Below are 20,679 nucleotides of genomic sequence, written 5' to 3' on the forward strand. Positions count from 1 at the left end.
GGAGGCTGGCTCTCCCCTCGCCTTATCAATAGTTAGGTCAGGCTCTGTCCAGAATGGAAGAGGTAAGCTTGAAATTCTAGGGAGAGCGTCACCTCCTGGTGAGGCTCCTTGCCTAAACTGGGGCAGAAAGGGGTCTAATTTGCCTTGAGGCTCACAGTGAAGGACTAGGTTCTCCATCTGTTGGGAGGGAGAGCTTATGATGGCTGAGGGTTGATGCACTGGAGGGGATGCTCATGGTTGATATTCAGTGTGGCTATACTGATTATTAAAGTACCGAGACACACAACTGTAGGCTGGGAGATGGCTCAGTGTGTAACGTGTTTGCCACACAAGTATGAGGACCTGAACTTGGACTCCCAGAGCCCATATAAGAAGCCAGATGTGAAAGTGTGCGCCTGTAATCCTAGAACTGAGGAGGTAGAAACAGGAGGATTTCTAATTTACCAATCAGCCGGTCTAGGCAAATTGGTGAGCTCCAGGGTCATTAGGGGAGCCTGTCTTAAAAATTAAAGTAAGGGGCTGGAGAGATGACTCAGTGGTTAAGAGCACTGACTGCTCTTCCAGAGGTCGAATTCAACTCCCAGCAACCACATGGTGGCTCACAACTATCTGTACTGGGATCTGATGCCCTCTTCTGGTGTTTCTGAAGACAGCAGCAGTGCACTTATAATAAAAAGAAAACTAAAGTATGGACCAAATTGAAAACACCCAACATTTACCTCTGGCCCCCCTGTGTGCATGTACACACACCCATACAAGCAGGGGTGCACATACATGGAAAATGAAATTATTATGGTATGATGTCCTTTAAGTCCTCGAGTTCCTCACTGCCCAGGTTCCCCGGGCCCCTCCTGTAGTCGCTGGGCAGTCTCAGCAAGCGGCAGTGGATGCATTCGCACATGGCATAGAGGGCTTCACCCAAGCCTCTTTACCTAGCATCTGATCAATTTTTGGCACTTGAGGCACCCGTGCACACTGATGATCAAATGACTTGACTCTCTCTGCTTGGAGCACCAGATCCAGCCACTGGACCCTCTGCTACCACAGATAGCTCGTGTCTCAAAGACTGGGACAGAAAAGACAGCTGACAGGGAGCACAGAGCAGGATTGGGGCTCCCCTTTTCATGGGATCCCCAGAAGATATCCCAAGGGAGCTGTAAGCCTAGGCTGAGGCTCTGCCTGGTAAGGGGGTGGGAAAGGCTGGTGGCTGCCTCCCAGATTAGGTCAGGCACTCTGCTTTTATGGCCACTACGGACTCTCCAGCCTTGGCCTTATTTGGTTAAAAAGTCATAAGACAAAACCAGAAACGGGAGCTGAAGGCAATGGGAACATGAGCCTGCCCCCACTCCAGGCCTGAAGTCACGTTTAGTGTATTCCTCCTTAAAAGGAGGCCTGAGCTATCCCTTATGCCAATTCAGGCTGGTTCTTTTGAGCGCTCCCTGAGGGTAGCTTGGACGCTCTCCCTTTGTGGCTTCTGTTTTGGGTCCTCTTCGTGTGGAAAACATTCAGTCCAGGTTCTAGTCTCTAGTCCGTCTCTTAGCCCTCCCACCCACATTCCCAGCTGCTCTTCCCTTTCTTGCACGCCTTCCTGGCTTGCACTACCCAGGCTCCTTTCTCTGTGTGGACCCACTTTTACCATCCGTCTCAAAGAAGCATTTCCCTCTCCCCTCTTCTGAGTCCACCTCTCAGCCTAGGGGCTGAGTAAGCCCCATTGAAGGAAGAGGAGAGGAGAGAAGAGGAGAGGAAGGAGGAGGGGGAGGAGGAGGAAGAGGAGGAGGAGGAGGGAAAGGAGGGGGAGGAGGACAGGTAAAACAGTCCCTCTCTTATTACCTTGGTTGGGCAGGCCATAGCTATGAGTCCTTTCGGGTCCAAAGTATTAGTTTTCTTTCCCAGGGGTTCAAGCTGAACAGAGAAGAAAAAAAAAACACACACACACACACACACACACATACACAGCCAGCTTGTTTGTTTCTGTTGAACACTCCCTGGCATCCTTGTGCAGCAGGAAGGCTCATAACTTCATTTTATATTGGCAGTAGGGTTCAGAGCAAGTCAGTTAGATTTTCTGGAAACTCAAAACATTTCTGAGGGGCCATGCAGGGGCCAAAAGGAGATCACGTGGTTTCAACTGCCGAGCATAAGTAATGGTATACAGAAAAGGTTGAGTGAGGGGTTTTTGCTGGTGTGCTTGTGCAGGCAGGTATGTGGTGTGTGTGTGTGTGTGTGTGTGTGTGTGTGTGTGTGTGTGTGTGGTGTGCATGTACATTTATGAGGGGATATCCATGCTTGTAGGTGCTCATGAGGAGGTCAATGGACAGGGGTCTTTCTCTACTGCTTTGCTCTATTTTTGGAATGAAGAACTCTGACTAAACTTGGGAGTGAGTGTGCTTCTCCAGCTAGACTGGCTGGCCAGCAAGCTCCTGGGATCTCTGTTCCATGGCACTGGGTTACAGAGGAGTTCCCCCTGCTTTTACATGAGCCCTAAATATCTGAACTCTTGTTTACTCCCTGAGCCGTCCTCTTAGCCCTTAAAGGACTTTTGTGAAGGCAGCATCCCTTATCATAGCTCAGAGGACAATGGCAGTGTAATCTGGCCAAGTCGATCTCCAGGACCCCTGTGGCCATGCTCTAAGACTTGCACAGATGTGCCAGCTGCTGATCCTTCAGGCTTATCCCATAGTCTGCAGGGCTGATACTTTTCACTAGGCTACCCTACCAGAAGCGTTCTACTTACCATATTGGCCCAAAGGGCCCTCGAGAGCTGAGAGTGGAACTTCTGGCTTGGGAGGATGCAATCTGGGGCAAAGAAGGATGTATCTGGATTCCCATTCTGAAAGAGATAAAACATACTTCCTCAAGGTCCTGTGAGGTTAGAGGGAGCCGTGGGCTACGTGATCCTGGAGACTGATCACAAGATCCTGTCTTCTTGTGGGAGCCCCTGAGGGACATGAGGGCATTCCCACAGATTAAATAGCTTTGGGTGACCTGAAACCTGCACCGGGTCTCCACATTCTCCATATTTAATTCTAACAGTGCTCTGTTTGGTTACACCTGTATAGTGCCTAACTCATGCTGTATCGAAGAAGCACATTGCTCAGTTCCTGGGGGTGTCAGGGTAACAAGTTAATATTGACATCAGCCCCACAGGATCTAGAATCTCCACAGACTCACTTCCCAGCATACTGGTGAGGGATTTTCTAGGTTAGGTGAATTGGGGCAGGAAGACCAACATTGGATGGACAAGGCACTGGACTGTGCAGAGAGAAAGCTCTCTGAGAGCCCACATTCCTATTTCTCTGCTTCCTGATACAATGTGACCAGCTACCTCATGCTCCTGGCCCATGGCTCCCTGCCAAGATATATTGTATCTTCTTAAACTAAAATGTAAGCCAACACAAACCTTCATTCCTTCCTTAAATTGCTCTGCCAGGTATTTTGTTACTATCGTGAGATTACTAAACTAGCAAAGGGTGGGAGGGTGGGGGTGGGGCTTCCTTCCTCATCCTTAGTCTCCACAATTAGGCAGAGAGGACTGAAGTGGGCACCAAGCAGACATGGCCAGAGCTGGCATCAGGATAACTGGGTACCCTACTCCAGTTCTTCTCTCTGCAGTGTCTGGACACAGTCCTCTGTTCTTCTTCCCGCTTCCCTGAAACTGGATAAGGTCTCGGGCTAGACACACTATCTACTCTACCCATTCCTCTCTCCTGCACTGAGAGGAAGTGCCGAACAGCAATGGCCAGAAGGTGGGAACACAGCACTAGAACTCTCCTTTAACACCACAGGGCCATGTGAGAGAGACACCCTGGGTGGTCTGAAGTCACCGATGTTGAGCTGAACACCTGAGACTCTGCCTGCCCTATGTCCTATCTGATTTTAGGAAGGATGTCAGGTCTCTGCACTTCTGTTCTGTAAGGCTCATGGTATCCCCAAAGACAGCCAAGGCAATCTTATTAAGTTAAGCATGAGAAGCATAATGCCTGGGCTCAGCCGTCAAATGTGCCTGGTAGCATCTGCAGATCTCCCTGTGGCCTTCCCGCCTTATGCTCTTGCCGTGGAGGCACACACATTCCTGCTTTGGTTGTATGCTTGCAAGGATGCCCACAGCAGTTCTTCCTCCAGAGCTCAAGACTGGGGGCAAGGGACATACCTCTAGGGTGGGGAGCTTGGTGTTGAGGAGAAAGGGCTGCAGTACCACAGAGAAGTCCTCCCGAGAGTCGTAGCGGCCTGACTCAACCAGCTGGAGCATGCTACTCTGGGAACACACACACAAACAGCAGCCTTTAACACATGGTAGGGTAAGGGCAGGTGGCACATAGAAGCTCTCTGTTCCCAATTCTATTGGAAGAAAAAACTGACTCACTTTCAATATGATGTAAATGTTTTGTTTTGTTTTTTGATAGCAAATCTTGTTCCAGAGAGTTTGGAAATGTTTTTGGTTGTTTTGTTTTAAATCTGCCATCTCTAAAGGGGCTGGGTAGAAAGTCCCACAAAGAACAAAAGTCAGAGAAGATACTCTAGAGCTCATCAGCCTCCCAGCCTGCTCTCTCTCTCTCTCTCTCTCTCTCTCTCTCTCTCTCTCTCTCTCTCTCTCTCTCTCTCTCTCTCTTATGGCCTATCTGTGGGACTGGTATGAGAGTCAGGGTCAGAGATCTGGGAAGAAGCTGGCTTCCAGTGTGGTTTCACAGAGTACCAGGCTTACTGGCTATCAGTGAGAACTATCCTCTACCCCCTCCTGCCACACCAGTGTTGTAGCCACATGGGCTTTGTCACCTTGGATGCCACTGGGGCATTTACAACCAGAAAAACTGAGACTCTCAGCCATGTTGGAGGATGGCTGATGTCTTGCTCCATTCCTGCTCAGTGGGGGCTCTGGGCTGAAGAACACAGGAGGAGGGCATAAGAAGAGGCTCCCTTCTGCCTTACCTGGTAGGATTTGGTGAAGGCCTCCAACCTTGCCAGCTCATGGGAATCCTCTCCTGGGGTTAGAACACAGTTGCACAGAACCCTGTATAAAGAAGGGGAGGCAAGGAGATCTATAGCTGAAGCCCCATTCAGGGGCTGCTTCTGGCTACCCAGAGCTGGGAGGGTTAACGGGTTTTCTCAAGCCTGGTTTGGGAGCAATCACACATCTCTACTGTCCTCTGGTTTATGTATTTTCTTCTGGATTTGACTGAGATGCTGCCTCACTGAATAATGTGGACGAGCAATCAAGGATGACCCCTGGCATCAACTTCAGGCCTTCTCAGGCACACACAAACATGTGCACATACATGCACATGTGTGTAGTCCACCATACAAATGTACATACACACATGTGATCATACCCTCCCTCCCCTTCGGGAAAAACAATCATTTCCTATATCCACCAAATACTGCACCATAGCACCCCCACACACCATAGTGAGTTAGCTGTTTCCCTTTGTGGTAAGGGTCTTTCTTGGGGCATTGGCTTGCCACTGCTTCCAGGGTCACTTGAGAGCATAACACTACATATCTCCAACCCAAAGAAAGGCTATATTCTGAGTATGTTTTCTCTTGAGTGCGCAAAGCTTTTGCACCATTGGAAGGTCAGAATCCTCAAATCAAGGCTGTCTGTGTTTCCAAAGCCTTCAGGATTATGCGTGGGGCACAGTCAACCCTCTGAGATTTGTTAAGTCACTGGGTACACAGAGAAGGAGTAAAGAAGGGGAAATTGCACCTGTGAACCCTCCACCCCAGTTAAAGCAGAAAGACAGTAACCCTTTCCATCCTTCCTTTCTCTCTTCTTCCTGACAAGGTGCCTGGCTTGAGTGTTCGGCCTCTTGCTCTCCGTTGCAGTTTAACCACACACAAATTAACAGTCACATTGCCCCGAGTAGTTTAGGCTACTCCGTCTCTCCAATAGCAGCCCCAGTGGCTCTTGCTACTGCGCATAGAAGTTCCTGCCTGACATTTAGGATATGGTAAGGGATCAGACCAATGTTCCTGACCTCCCAGGAGAGAATGATGGTAGCACTGTCCTTGTTTGTAGGCATAGGCAGACTAAGTGGCTGAGACCCCAGAGAGGCACTGCTGAATCTGAAGGCCAGGCCAGGCCTGGGAAATCTCTTGGATAGGATGAATGGTGCCTGCCTACCTGGCCTGATTCACTGGGCACTTGTCTGGGTTCTTCAGGAACACTTGCCGAACGATAATGGGGTCCATGAAGTCCACGAGGTTGACCAGGGCTCTGGGTACCTAAAGAGAAGGCTGCAGGTGGGCGGGGCCTCCCAGAGTTTGGATAGAGGCTCCCTTTAGACTTCCAGCTCAGCTCATCCCATAAGCTCAAGAGATGGGTCCACCCACACAGGACCACTTCAAGGGCGGTGCCACCCATGCACGACATGATTACAGCAGTGGATGGGGGAACCCCCTACTACTTCAGTATAGATGGTGCCTCTGGAATGGCAATAAATGCTAAGAGCACAGCGCTCTCAGCCATCATTTACTGAGCCAAAATATGGTGCGATGGGCAACTTATTTGCCAGGTCATTGGCTCCTGGCCAAGTTCTGCTCACTTAATGTGGGCCAACGTCTTCTGAGTGGACACAGGGACTCAGATACCCCGCAGGGCATCTGGTGGTCAGAATGCTATTTCCAGGGCATGGCAGGGGCAGCGTGGCATTGCCACAAGGTAGCAGTGGGGTAAAAGTGAGGCTAGGTATGAAGTTCATTCAAGATACAGTCTGTTGCTTAAAATGCAATGCCAAGCCTGGGTGCTGGCACAAACAGTTGTCCTGGAGAGAGATGGAAGTACACATTAGCTTTCTCTCTTCGTCCCATAGATGTCTGGAGGCGCATTCCAAATAGAATGCAGCTGACTTGGGAATAAGACTGAAGCCTCTGGACAGGTGCCCTTGGGTGGCTCCACTTTCCCCTCCCCTCCCACCTGCACCTCCACTATCCTGGAGCTGTAACCAAGTTACAGAAGCCCTCGCCCACCTCCTTATGTAGGATGTCCAAGGCATTGCGGAGATGGTCAAAAAAATTGGCTGCAGAGTAACGATTCTGGAAAGAGGAATTGGAGGAAAGAGTTGTTGGTTCCAATGAGAAGGCAGAAGGGGCACTGGTGGGCTTCCCTTCTGGGTCCAGCCCCCAAAACTAGTTTCCCTCCTACCACCGTCTATGAGTCTATCAGCATGCTAGAATCTGACCACTCACTGTTGTCAGGGACAGGCCAGCTAGAAGACTAGGACCGTTAGCCAGAATGGAAGATGGGGACATTCTCCCAAGTGCTCGGGAGAATAGTTTCTTTCAAGAATTTTAAGAAAAAGAAGCAGCGCCAGATATGACTACAAAGTCCTTCACCACTTGGGACATGCATGTGGTGCCCAACACCACAGGGCTGGCAGTATGGAGTGTGTATGCATGAATGTGTACATGAGTTATGTGTACAAGTGCACAATGCGGCAGGGGATGAATGCCCCCTCGGTGAGTTGTAGGGAACTTTCTTAGAGAAGATCTCCAAAGCCTAATGGGCAAAGTCAGGGTCAAGCCCAGGCCCTATCTCATTACCGAATCCATGCAGAAGTCACACAAGTCACTGGCCCCAATCATCACCGTGATGACCTTCCAGTCTTGGCTGAAGTTTACTCTCTGCATGAGAAGGGAGGAAAAAGCTCATTGTTTCTGACAAACCATCACAGCTCTAGGAAATCCAGTCAGCCCCTCCTGACTTCCTCGGCTACTTGAAATAATACAGTGAGAACCTCAAAGCTGAAGACATTTTAGAGACTTATTTATAGACCAGGATCTTAGCAACAGGAGGGACCTTCAAGGTCATTGTGACTGGCAGCTGCTTTCTCCCTCCCCGTTGATGTAAAATCCTCTAGAAGGCCTCAGGCAGCATCTTCCCTGTCTCTACTTGAATGCCTCTAGCTACAGGGTGCTCACTGCTTTTCATAGCAGACTGTTGCATTTGGGAAACCTTAGTGGGCTAGACAATCGCTGTTTATCAGTAACCAACAAAAGGACTCACGGAGTCATTCTTCATCTTCTGAACCAGAGTCTGGACTTGGCTTACAAGGTTCCTGAGGAGAGAAAGTCAGTGCCTCTGTTGAGGTGTGTGTACACTTGCCCTCTTACTCTACAGGTTTTACACAGTACCGCTTCCATGACACTTCCACGTACACGCACTGCACAGACCCGAGGTTCACAGGCCATGGGAGCTACTATTGGAGGGGCCAAATAGAGCAGGCTGTGAAAGGCAATGCAGAGCTAAACCACAGAGGAGAGCAAGAGACAGGATACCCAGCCCAGCCACCTTTTCAGGAAGTGGAGAATTGCCGGGAACAGAAAGGATGAAATACATCTCAATGCATTCTCACTATCCAGAAATACTGCAGCAAATGGCCCTGCGAACAGCAAGCTGGGAAGCTGTCCCAAAGCCGTCAGAGCCACTCCTGGTCTCTTTTCGTGTTCATGGTATTCTTAGGGTTCCACACTAAGAATTCATTTGCCTTTCTTGTTCCATCCTGGACCTAAGACGTTCAAGTTCTCCACTGCTTGGATTACAGACGGGCACCTCTAGAGCCCGTTCACTTGTCTGTCCTGACAAGTGTGAATGTCCTGGATGTATGACTGTTTAGAACACTTCCTTTGCTTCCTAGCTGCCTGGAAGCTGATGGTTTGATGCTCAGGTACAGTAACCATGAGGACATTCATGTTGACACAATCCCTTCCTGTTTGTCCCAATAGCCGTGATTCTTCACCTGTGCCTGTATCTACCTATGTGCATTGTGCATACATATATGACCATTATGTGTCACATGTGTAACTTGTTTTGTGAGCCACTTTCAGAGAAGTGGAGAGTAAATCCATGACCTACACACGCCTGGGTTTCTAACTCATGGCTCTCAGGGTAAACCTGAATGATGGAGCCATAGCATTGTGGTCTCATAGCTGTGCATCACAAGCTATTGTAGAGCCCAGCAAACAGGTATTGGGGGACTGCCCACCAGCTAGAGGTATGGGAGCAAGAACTGTGTGGAGCAGGAACCCCAGGCTTTTGGGTCCTCTAGGAGAAGAATTAGTGTATTAGTGTCCCCTTGAGAGACCATTCCAAGAGTCTAGACAGCTCTGCCTCAGCACCTGCTGGACATCTCCAGTATTATTATTATTTTTGTTAGCTCTATTCCAAGGCTGGGGAGAAGATGAAATTTGCCCAAAGGCTCCCTCAGGTTTAGAGATCTTGACTTTGATATAGTAAGCTTTCCTGGAACATATAGGACAATGGCTACCTTGAGGCTCTGGGGAGAGAGGGATTCTCTAGCACCATTGTCTCGGACTGAGCTTCAAAATTTGACAGTATGCTGTCATTTTAATTCTTAGATGACATGGTATGAGAAAGCCTGACCAACCAGTCGGTAACAACTGTAGAGATGAGACTCCTCCCCATGTCCAAGGCAGCGCCAAACTTCACGCTATAGCTTTAGTTGTGGACGGGCAGCAAAGAGTACCCTTAAAATCATCCCTGCAGATAGGTGAAGTGCCCCTTTGTAGGTCTCTATGGGGTATATGAATGACTGACCACACGCCTCTCTTCCCCTTTCTACAGCTTCCCCATGTCATACTCAGCCTTTGCCCCAGGGACAGCCTGGTTAAGGAACGCGCTTGCCGAGTTGACGTCACCAGTTCCTGCTGAGTAGCCAGTGAGATTTCCATTAAATTTCCGTAGGATGTCTGGAAGAGGAAAAGTAGGCTCTAGCACGTGTCTGACAGAAACTCTGGTTGGGATGATGTGATGACAAGGTTGAGAAAGTCTCACTTCCAAAAGCAATTTTCCTCTGCCCAACTTCCAGAGCAGTGAAGGCTTTCCTTCACTGGGTTTCTAACTGCCTGGGTTTCTAACTCATGGCTTCCCCAATCAGATTTGCCCCAGCATTTTTTGGGCCAAATTGGAAAAAACTCAAGGCTCAAGGAATTTGGCAGCTTGTCCTAGGCCAGTGGTTCTCAACCTTCCTAATGCCGTGGGCCTCTAATACAGTTCCTCACATTGTGGTCACCCCCAACCATAACATTATTTTTGTTGCTACTTCCTAACTGTACATTTCCACCATTATGAATTATAATGCAAATATCTGATATGCAGGATGGTCTTAGGTGACCCTGTGAAAACGTCACTCAACTTCTAAGGGGTCTCAAAGCATAGGTTGAGAGCTGCTGCCCTAAGTCACCTCACAAGAAAAGGGCAGGGATTGACCTCAGGTCTGCAGGCTCCGTGTCTGATGCCTATCCCACCTCCTCAGGCTGGCAAGTGAGGCCTCGTCTCCCACTTCAGGGCTAGTCCCCACAGATTCAGTAATTTTTTTTCTAAAGCAGTCCACTAAAGCTCTTGGTATCTACTTACTGGGCAAGGTGGTCACATTCTCCAGGGACTTGTCCCCACCAGCACTGTAGGGAGTGAGCAAGGCAGGGAAAGAGAGAACAAAAGTCAGTATATAAACTTTACCAAAGAACAATGCCCACTGTCCTTGGAGTTGCAATCCTGAGAACTTTCTAGATTCACCAGTGGACTGTTTCCTACTTAGTCTAGGATTTGAAGCTAAAGGACTTTCCGTCATCCTCTTTGGAGGAGAGTACTTAGCTGAGGACACTAAGTGCCCAGTGTGAACTGCACTGTAACCTTGGCTATGGACATCTCCATGAGACAGAGCAGAAAGCAGAGGTGTGCGGAGGTTCATGTCTAAGGGTAATTTAAAGCCAGTGTGAGCTGGAATCCCTGAGAGCACAGATAAGCTTTTCCTGCCCAGTGTCAGGTAGATTCCAATGGAAGACTCAGGGAACAGAAGAAAGTTTGCTGCTGTCTTATGCCCTACCTCATTTTATCTGGCCCAATCGAAAAACATACTGCCTAAGAGGAGGTCATTTCCTTCCACATGCTTAAAGGAGATACTTATTTCTATCTATATAAAGAATCTAGATGCTCAGATAGTTGATATTTACTGTTTGTTTGCTTTCTGTTTCCTTTGCTCAGTTCTAACATGCCATTTCAGGCCAGGAGAGTTTGAGAACACAGCCTCTCCAAGATGGCCATAAATCCAGGTTGCTTGGGATGAAGGCAACTGGTCTGTACCAGCTGGGCAAGCAGCTAAGTAAGACAAGGAAGCTGGGACGAGCTCTGCCCCCCACGTCACTCTGTTCTATCCCCACCCTGTGGCCCATCACATATATGGCCTGGGCTAGTAGCTGGGCTTCTTGTCAGTTGTCATGGATTCTTTTCTAGTTCTACATACAGGTGTTGCTTTGGAATCCTCTCTCCTTCCAACCAAAGTCAACAAATTGGAGCATTTTAGACATGGGAGGAAATCATAAAACCATGTACTGTCCCATCTGTTGTCTTCTGCATGTTTATCTCAACAAAACAAGATAATACACACAAACACATACATGTACCATGTACCTCTCACTGTCATTTCTTAAAGGTACTTTGGTACTTTAAAAAAAGGTGGCAGAACAGGACCAGCAGGGTCCCCAGTGCCATCTTAGAACAGAGTATGTCCAAGAGAGTAAAAGACACCTACACAATAAACCCAGAGAGGTGAAAAAGTATGCATGTCACCATTTTGATTGGAACTACACAAACGTAAGAAAAAACAGTCATGTCAAACACCTGGTCTACATTCGACTCTTCATCGAATGTAGTATGTGACACATGAGCTCAGGGCTAGACTCTCCTCATCTGTTGTCACCAGAGTGCAGAAAAGTACAGGAGCTGCTTAGCGATGTGTGTTGGAAGAGTCAGAACAAAAACAACAAGATGCATTTTGCCTTGGGAAAGTCAATTTTATTTTGGTCCATGAAAAAAATGTCCCGAACAAATCAATGTACTTCTACCAAAGAAAAAACCACACTCGGAAGCCGTGGTTATCAACCTGTGGCCCGTGAGCCCTCTTAGAAAGTTGAATGACCTTTTCACAAGGGTGGCCTAAGACCATTGGAAAACACAGATGTTTACATTTAAGAGTAGCAAAATTACAGTTATGCGGTAGCCACAAAAATGTTATGGTTGGGGTCACCACAGCATGAGGGGCTGTATTAAAGGGTCACAGCATTAGGAAGACTGAGAGCCACTGCACAAAAGCTCTGACCGACACACTGGTGACCTAGCTGACAATGAAGAGATCCACAACACAGGGTCTCACAGGCCAAGGGACCTTGGAGCCAGTCAAACATCTACAGGTTCTGGTTACAACCCACCCATACCCCAAGAAGCCTGGGACCTTTTCTCTCCTGTCTGTATGAGGGACATTTTCCCTATTGTTTCTTTGGAGGAAAAGGCCCAAGGTACTTTCTTCATTGTCCTGGAGTCATTTAATTGCCAGTGTAGTGAGCTCCAGAAAATTGTTTTTCTCTGGTCAGTCTATTTCATGGACATTTCCCGGGGGTTGTTAACAGATACTCCAATCAAAGAAAATTCTATAATTAAGGGAAACTCAGGATCAAACATAAAACATAGAGAGAGGTTTCCACTGCAGCATCTCCCAGAGCCTTTTTTATGTTGGTCTGCACATGAAGGAAACAGTAGGTAATGTTTACCTCATACAAAGGAATCTCCCTCTTGAACGGCTAACATCCCATGGAAGAACTCGGAGAAACACCAGTCAGTGTACCTGTCTATTGCTGTCACGTAGACTCTAACCTGACACTCTATCTTCAACACAGGAGCACTTGGAGGAAGATGTTTGGGACATTTAAGGAGAGTTCAGGGTTTTTACTTGAAATGGTAATAGTCATTAGCCATGGGGAACTGGGCTTATAGCTAGAAAATTCTGGCATCTTATTCCAAGGAAAGATTAGGCAGTAGTTGGACATGTATGTGGCTGCACGGGGAACCTAGCAGAAGGCTGGCTTTGTATCTGCATTGGGAGCCCCACTATCTCAGCTACCTGTGGGGCTGGAGCAGTCATTTTTGCCCCCAAGGGTGTTCTTCTGGAACTGACATTTGTGTGTGGTTTTCCTCACATGATGATGATGATGATGTCACTGTGTCCTTTAGCTGAGGTGAAGCAGCTGCTGCAACCCAAGCCTCTTCTGAATTACAGTAAGTCCTGCTTTCCCCACATCCACCCCACCCTCCCGCTTTTTCCTCATAGCTTCAGTAACACTTGGGGAAGGGCTGAGAAAATGAGGCCCTGTTTAGTTCCAGGCAGCCCACTGAAGACCACTGACTCGGCCAAGACATGTGGAAATGTGGGGGCTCTGCAGAAAAGCAGTTCCCTCGTTTTGGGAGGAGAGATGGCCCCCATGCTGAGGGCACATTGGAACTTCCTAGTGGGTGGCTACAAGCCACGTGGTCCTGCCTTTCTCTTACCTTGACATCGGGTCTCTTTGTTTAGCTCTGACCACCCCCACCTTGTTCCCTGTCTCTTTCTGGTGTATCCTTGAAGTGAATGCACCCTGAAAAGGGAAGCCCCGTGTGCTTGCCTGTGCAAACAACTACTCATTAAAGCTCTGCCCTCTTGTGGCAGGCTTCGGTCTAGCTGTCCCTGGGAAATTCTTAAATACTCGCTAATTACTTTGAAGCATGCAAAACCAAGAACTTTATTAGGAAAGAAAGAAATACAACTAACACTCAGTTGTTCACTGACACCCCAATCCACTTGAACTCCTCTCTGGGGTACCCTTTCTCACCCCTTCCCTTGTCTGATGGCATGTTGGGTACCACTTTCTCCCTGAAGCCTTCTGCTGACGGGGCTGGTTTCTCTCCTTTCACCTATCCTGTGGCACTCAGAAGTTCTCATTTATAAAGAGCACCGGCCAGGTGAGCACAGATTTTTAATGCCCTCCCTCCCCGGACACCCAACTCAGTTCTGAGCTCTGTGCTAGCACATAGGAGTTGCTCAGCCAGCCACGGACTGAATTTGCCTCCAGTATCTCCTCAGGAAGTGAGTGTGTGTACATATATATATACAAGCAGAGGTGTGACGTGAAACAACATGAATACATACATGCAGACAAACAGTTGCATCAACATAAGAAAACAGACATGCAAATGGACAGGCGGAGACTCAAGGACTTGATATTTTTCGGGCACATTTCATGTTGGATTTTCTGACCCAGGAGTTTGGTAAGAACCTTGGTTTACTTTTTCTGCATAATTTAAAAACAAAAAAGATTATTAAGAGTGAGATATCTTCTCCGGTCAGTGTTCACAGTTTGCAGAAATATATAGCGATCCCTCTGAAAGTCCCTTTTAGACCAGGTCCTTGCTCGTTGGGATTTGTCTGTTTCTAGGCACTAAACCCAGCCAGTGCCTACTAACAACCCAGCAGCTAGGAGGTAGACACAGGCAGGTCAGAAACTCAGGGTCATCTTCCCTTACATAGAGAGTTCAAGGCCAACCCAGATTCCCTGAAACCCTGGCAAAATACAAATCCACAAAACCAAAAAGGTAACCAAGCAAACAAGCCCTCAGAAGAGAAGGTGGATGGTACACATTACCTGTAGGACAGCCCTCGGTACTGTGTGGCGACATCGGCGAGGTCACCTTCTTGGGAGCTGATTCCATTACCAGCCTTTGAGAACATCAAATACCACAGGAAAGACAAGCAGTCAGAGAGAAAGTCAGGGCTATGGCCCCCGTGCACTTGGGGGCAGCAAAAGACAAGCAGTCAGAGGGAAAGTTGGGGCTATGGCCCCTGTGCACTTGGGGACAGCAAGAATTGCATTAAAATTGGGAGCGAGGGGCTGATCTGTGAATCCCCTTCCCAGCTTTGCCTCCCCTTGTTGTGGCTGCCCAGTTACAGAACTGGGGATAAGCATGCCTTTCCACAGAAGAGGGTTGGGGTCCAACTGGGGTCACAGCTGTAAAGACTGGAAGATGCTCAAATGCTTTACAGATGAGGACGAAATTGATAATATTGTTAATGTTAATACCACACAGGTCTTTATGGACATGGGCCAAAATGTTAGGCTGCAGTTACTGTGCTCAGGAGATTTCCAATAAAATCCCTCATTTCTATTTTTTTCCCTTTAGAACCAACCTCCAGGAAGGCACTGGAGAGCCCCAGCTGTATGGCCAAGAGGTGGAACCCTGGGATGGAGTGAGCCCAGTGTTAAAGTGAGGAGCAGAGCCTTACCCACCACTGAAGGATAAGCTAGCTGTGCTTTATTCAGAGGTGCTGATTTGGAGGGAACAGAGAGGGGTCTGGGCAGATCAAAAGGGATGGAGAATAGCAGAGAATAGCATATTTTTTTTTGCATATGCCAAAAAGTGTTGTTGGGCGTTCAAAAAATTCTGCCAACTTAGAATATTCAGTTCATTTCTGAAAATACTTTTTTCCTGCACAACCTACGTGACAGAGCAGTATAAAAAAAATCACATTGTTGCCATTCTCTTGGATGGATGGAGTTAAGGCAGAATCGTAAGAGATGGCGACGATGGAGCCAGGCTTTGAAGTTAAGAGGGTGACTTGGAACTGGCCCCATCACCCCACACCCAACCCCAGGCCTCAAGGCTTACAGTCAGAGAGTCTCCCAGAGCTGCCACAACCTGGATGTCTGCAGGTCTCAGAGCATGCACTGAAAAACAAGTGGGCACGCTTCAGTCTGGGAAGAGGGCTGAGGGCACACTCTACAGCTCTGCTTCATGCCAACACCAGAAACAAGACTGCATGTGTGTGTTTAGATCATGCAGAACCACAGAACCTGAGCTACGTCGGCAGAAGCTTCATCCAAGTGTTTCCTGTAAGAGACAACGATTCTTAGGCTCGTGTCAGGCTAAAAGATAGAGAAGCAGACGCTAGAAATGTTGGAAGACACAAAGCTGGGAGGGAGAAGATGATGCAGAACTCCACTTTAGTGCCGGTGGTCATGTGAGAGAAGCCAGCTGTGGCCTAAGTGCCCAACCAGAATGGCAATGGCTTACATATAGGCCACTCAGAGCTGGCTTTTAGATTTCCACATGAACCTAAGAAATAGTCATGGTAGGCCCTTCCCTAGTCTCAAGTACTTTTATGAAGAGCCCAGAGAACTTTCTAGACCCTTCCATAGGCAGAGACTGAGGATACATTTTCACTGAGCAATCCATTTCATGGGACTCGCTGGCCCATTCACCTACAGACTTCACTGTCTCGCAGGACTGGACCAACCAGAGGCAAGCAAATTCCCGTGTCTTCTCTGTGCCCCTGTTTAGATCTTGGAAGCAGGAGGTTGGGAAACAGCTCTTGGCACAGAATGCCTTGGGGGCTTTCTAGACATAATACTGTCAAAGCCGAGTAAATAGTTCACTCAGGATAGGAAGCAAGCACTGGTCAGAGTTGAGTGGTTATCATACGAAGCCTTATCAGATTAATCAGTGGTATGTAAGCCATTGTGGAGGGGTGTTGGATCCTGGTGGGTCACAGGGGCTGTGGTGCTCTGAAAGAAAATGGCCCCTATAGCCACAGAAGGAGTGGCACTATTAGGAGGTGTGGCCTCATGGAGGATATGGGATGTGTGTGTGTGTGTGTGTGTGTGTGTAGGGTGTGGGGGTCTTTTAGGTCTCAGAAGCTCAAGCCAGGCCCAGTGTGGCATTCTCTTGCTGCATGCTGATCTAGTTGTAGAGCTCTCAGCTCCTCCAGCACCATGGCTGCCTGCCCACTGCCATGTTTCCTGCCATGATGACAATGGACGAACCTCTGAACTGTGAGCCAGCCCCAATGAAATGTTTTCCTAAGAGCTGCCGTGGCCGTGGTGTTTCGTCACAGCAAAAGAAATCTTAACTAAGACAGGGGCTTACCTGAGGTTGGTGGTGAGGCAGAAGGGGCTCTATCATCACAAAACATCCAGGTTCCAGAACCCTACATACAAAGAGCCAATCCTAGGATTTTAGGATTAAGTGGGTGGGAGCAGGGTTATTCAGCAGAGCCCTGAATCCTATTCTTGGGAAGGGCTCTCCAGAAACACTGAATAACAGCCAAGTAGAGATGTTTTAATTCTGACCCGTATTTCACCCAAGTCAAGATTCAGGGCCGTAACAAACCCACCTCTGCCTTCTCCATCAGCTGTGTGAGGGAAGGCTGGGTAGGTTCTGCTGTCCCCCATAGAAGGTATGGGTGGAGAGGTGGTTTTAGGAAAGGGAATGTACCCTCTGTTTTCTTTTGGGAATTCTTACCCATCTTCCCATCAACAGAAGCTGCCCACCCCATTGCCCAGGGAACCAAAGGGAAGCCACAGATAGATACCAGGTTGCTGTTCTTGGAGGTGCTCAGAAATGGCGAGGTCTGTGGGGAAGGCAAGGCAAATGAAAATGGAAGGACTCACACCAGGATAGACATGCTCTTTCCTAGGCGTCTTGGGGCCACACCAGAGCTTAGACTCGTCCAGAAAGGCTGCCCACCATGTGCTCCCACCCAGGATGCATCAGGGTCTTTTCTTCAATCTGAACCCAGTCCCAGAACTCAGATTTAACCCTTGAGTAGCTACCAGAAATGCATACACATTCTTTCTTGCATTCAGCCTATTGGCTAAGGATATTGGGCCTTGTTTCTCCACCCCACCCCTTCCCAATAGCACCCCTGTCACCCCCAGGTACCTTCCATCTGACACCTACTTTGTCCTATACCAGCCTGAGTTCCTTTCTGCTTAAGCAAGAAAAAGCAGACCTCCACTCAACCCCCAATGTCTTCTCCACATAAGCCCTGGTCCACTAGTTCCAAGTGAGAATTCTGGGACCCTCTTGGGGCTGTGAGGCTGTAGCTACAAAACTCTAAGAATCTAACACTGTGTGAGTGGAACTGGGGTCCTATTCTGCTTTTCCCTTCTGGTGAAGATCTGTTTCCCTAGCTCCGGCTTTCATCTTGACAGCCCGCCTGTCTCCACTTTCCATCCATCCAAGCACGGCTCTGACGCTTGGTCTCTTGTTCTTCCCAGCTGGACATGAGCCAAGGGCTATATGGAAACTTATCCTTCTGTCTCATTTGCCCTAGAAAACCTCATATTCTTTTCATAAAAGCCAACACATCATTCCTGGATGCCCCAAAAGAGGGGTTACCTGTCTAGACTTGTGTTGATGTCCTTGCTATTCAGAGAGGAGGAAAACTCTAGAGGGTTCAAGCCACTGTGGGTCTACCATTCCCCTCTGTTTAACCAAAGGGGGTAATTTGGATTGTCAACCTGGATTATTGATGGGGTGGGTGGGCAGAGGGGGGCTGAGATGAAGGCATGGGCTGGATGGGTAGAGGAGATGCTATACTCAGAGGGTGTTGTCAGGAGAGCCCACTCTACCTGGCTTGGGCACACGATAGGAGCCTTGGTTTCAAAATTCTGATTTCTTGTCTTATGACCCATGGGTTCCAGCTAAACAAAAAAAGCAAGAAGACAGGGAATGAGTAATAGGCAGACCAAGTGGACTGGTCAAGATGCTGGGGGTTGGGGTGGGGCTGGGGAGGAAGGGAGATGCAGGAACTGGACCAGAAGAGAGGATTCTTACCCTACAGCTCTTACCATGTTCTTCCAGAGGGCAATGGCTGAGCGGGCATGAGTCTTGACATTAAAGTGGAAACAGTCAGGGGCAAAGAAAGAGCTGTCGGGCAAGCCCTCCTAGTGACCAGGCAGAGAGGGAGGGGCAGGTGCAGATGTCAGAAAACTCAGCTGCTCACCCTCTGGGACCTCCCCTCATCCTCAACGCATCATTCCTTTACCGGGGTTCGCGGCATGGCCACTTTTTCAAAGAAGGGCTGGACGACCACGGTGAAATCGTCCCTGGTGTCATATTGTCCACTCTCAATTAGTTTTTCAGTTTCTCTCTGCAGAAGGAGAAGGAGACAGGGGCTGGGATGGTTGGGAAAACACGGGGAAACCAGTCTCAAGTCTTACTACCTACTTTTAACCAACACTCGAGTTCCTTCCCAAGAGAAGAGGAGGAGATCGGGAGAAATGGGGTTCAGTAAAGTGTGTTCTGTGATCTCATACTAAACTTCATTCAAAGAAGCTGTTCTCTGGCCCCTGTCACCCTTGAATGTGTTTCCATTGGCACAGTCCTTGGTAGTCACTACTTCCTCAGCCAAGGACAAGATGCTTAGCATCAACCGAGTCCTGCACAGTGATAAAACCTCTCCAGGCTCACCTGATACTGCTTGTTCCTTTCAATAAGACTGGCAAGTTCTGCTGAGTTAGCAGCAGGCTTCAGGACACAAGGACACAGGTTTCTGCCAAAAAAAAAAAAAAAACCAAAGAGCCCCCAGCCCGAGGTCATCATCCTGAATGAGGAAGAGGGAAAGCTCTGGCCCGAGACTCTGTGTGTTTCTTGTACATTAAAGGGTATCAGGAATCTGAGTCTGGATCAAAGGATGCCACAGACAAACATCCATGACCTGAATTTGCTCTTAGAAATAAGACCTTCCTCCTGATGTCTATAGGGGTGATTTTATGGAGCTGAGTCACCCAAAGGTTGTGTGAAGATGTGCAGACAGACACACCCACACACCCTCCTCCTAAGTGGTAATAACAGCAACAGCAATAATCGCTCGTATGTTGCGGTTGCCAAGCACCATGTATTAGTATGTTTAAATCTCCTAGTCATCCCAGAAGTTTCTATTGTCCCCATTTCACAGGTGAGCAACCTGAAGATGACACACTCGGTCATCCTACTTCTGTTGGTGGCTAAGGAAGAGGATCATAAGTTTGATGCCAGTCTAGACAGCCAAGTAAGATAATATCTCAACAGAAAAAAAAATAAAGGGGGTTGGGGCTTCCTGTCTAGCATGCATAAAACCTTGGGTTTTATCTCCAATATTAAAAAAAAAAACTGGGTGTGGTTGTCTCTTCCTGTAATCCTAGCACTCTGGTGGGTAGAGGCAGGAGGATTAGAAGTGTGGGCATAAGTCATTCTTAGCTGCAGGACAAGTTTGAAGCCAGCCTAGGAAACACAAGACCCTCCCTTAAAAAAAAAAAAAAAGACAAAAGCAAAAAGGGCCAGGGATATAGTCCTGCAATAGTAGACTTCCAAGCATATGCAAGGTCCTGAGTTTACCAAAGACATTAGGGAGAGGAGATGACCAGGTTTCAGTGGCTGTGTAACTTCCTCAAGGTTATATAGCCACCTTGACACTAGTGGGAGCTAGGACTTGAACTCTTAGTCACTGAATTAAAGTGCTTTGTCATTCTGCAGCTCAACTCTGGTTTGTCCAGATCTGGCAAATCTGGACTTTTGGCCTCAGGAGATAAGGTGACAATAGCTCACGTGGCTCTGCGTAGATGTAGCAGCACAGAAGAAGCTTGGCCATCGAGACAGAGAGGCAGAGAGGCAGAGAGACAGAGAGACAGAGAGACAGAGAGATCGAGAGACAGAGAGGCAGAGAGGGCAGTCTCAAGACAAGGGAGCTCTTGAGATCAACACCAACACTCATCTTCAAATGCACTTGGCAAGAGGCTTGTCCAAACTGGGTTTAGTGGTCTTCAAATCTCTGTACTGACCAGGAGCAAGGGGCTTTGGGGGGAAATCTATTCTGAAGTGGAATGAACACACCAAACTCCCCCATCTGTCCCAGTGACTGGAGATCCAATAGATGATTCATCATCATACACGTCCGACACCAGCCCTGGCAGGCAGCCTGTGTCTGCTCACAGTATCTGAGCCTTCTCTAGGGAACCTGTGCAGTCTGCCCTATTCTCCTAGGGAAGACTTGGCATAGTTCTCCAGGGATCAGCCAGTATACATCCTTTATTTCCAAGAAC

The 20,679-nt window shown here is 48.3% G+C and overlaps 1 protein-coding gene across 1 annotated transcript in view; it reads right to left on the reverse strand.

Annotated features, from left to right (window-relative positions):
• Positions 1–20,679, reverse strand: part of PLB1 (phospholipase B1) — a gene marked incomplete at its 5' end in the record, with an annotated part of 119,854 nt that overhangs the window by 29,503 nt on the left and 69,672 nt on the right. The window contains 18 exons of the mRNA XM_080932949.1: positions 1,831–1,902; positions 2,735–2,830; positions 4,151–4,255; positions 4,927–5,008; positions 6,119–6,219; positions 6,964–7,029; positions 7,537–7,617; positions 8,000–8,051; positions 9,594–9,702; positions 10,370–10,413; positions 14,464–14,537; positions 15,485–15,543; positions 16,742–16,802; positions 17,187–17,225; positions 18,229–18,300; positions 18,448–18,543; positions 18,645–18,749; positions 19,070–19,151. Of these exons, the coding sequence (XP_080789075.1) occupies positions 1,831–1,902; positions 2,735–2,830; positions 4,151–4,255; positions 4,927–5,008; positions 6,119–6,219; positions 6,964–7,029; positions 7,537–7,617; positions 8,000–8,051; positions 9,594–9,702; positions 10,370–10,413; positions 14,464–14,537; positions 15,485–15,543; positions 16,742–16,802; positions 17,187–17,225; positions 18,229–18,300; positions 18,448–18,543; positions 18,645–18,749; positions 19,070–19,151 (1,396 nt within the window). The remainder of the gene's footprint in view (positions 1–1,830; positions 1,903–2,734; positions 2,831–4,150; positions 4,256–4,926; positions 5,009–6,118; positions 6,220–6,963; positions 7,030–7,536; positions 7,618–7,999; positions 8,052–9,593; positions 9,703–10,369; positions 10,414–14,463; positions 14,538–15,484; positions 15,544–16,741; positions 16,803–17,186; positions 17,226–18,228; positions 18,301–18,447; positions 18,544–18,644; positions 18,750–19,069; positions 19,152–20,679) is intronic.

Source organism: Micromys minutus (assembly GCF_963924665.1).
Source record: "Micromys minutus genome assembly, chromosome: 1".
Classification (NCBI taxonomy): domain Eukaryota; kingdom Metazoa; phylum Chordata; class Mammalia; order Rodentia; family Muridae; genus Micromys; species Micromys minutus.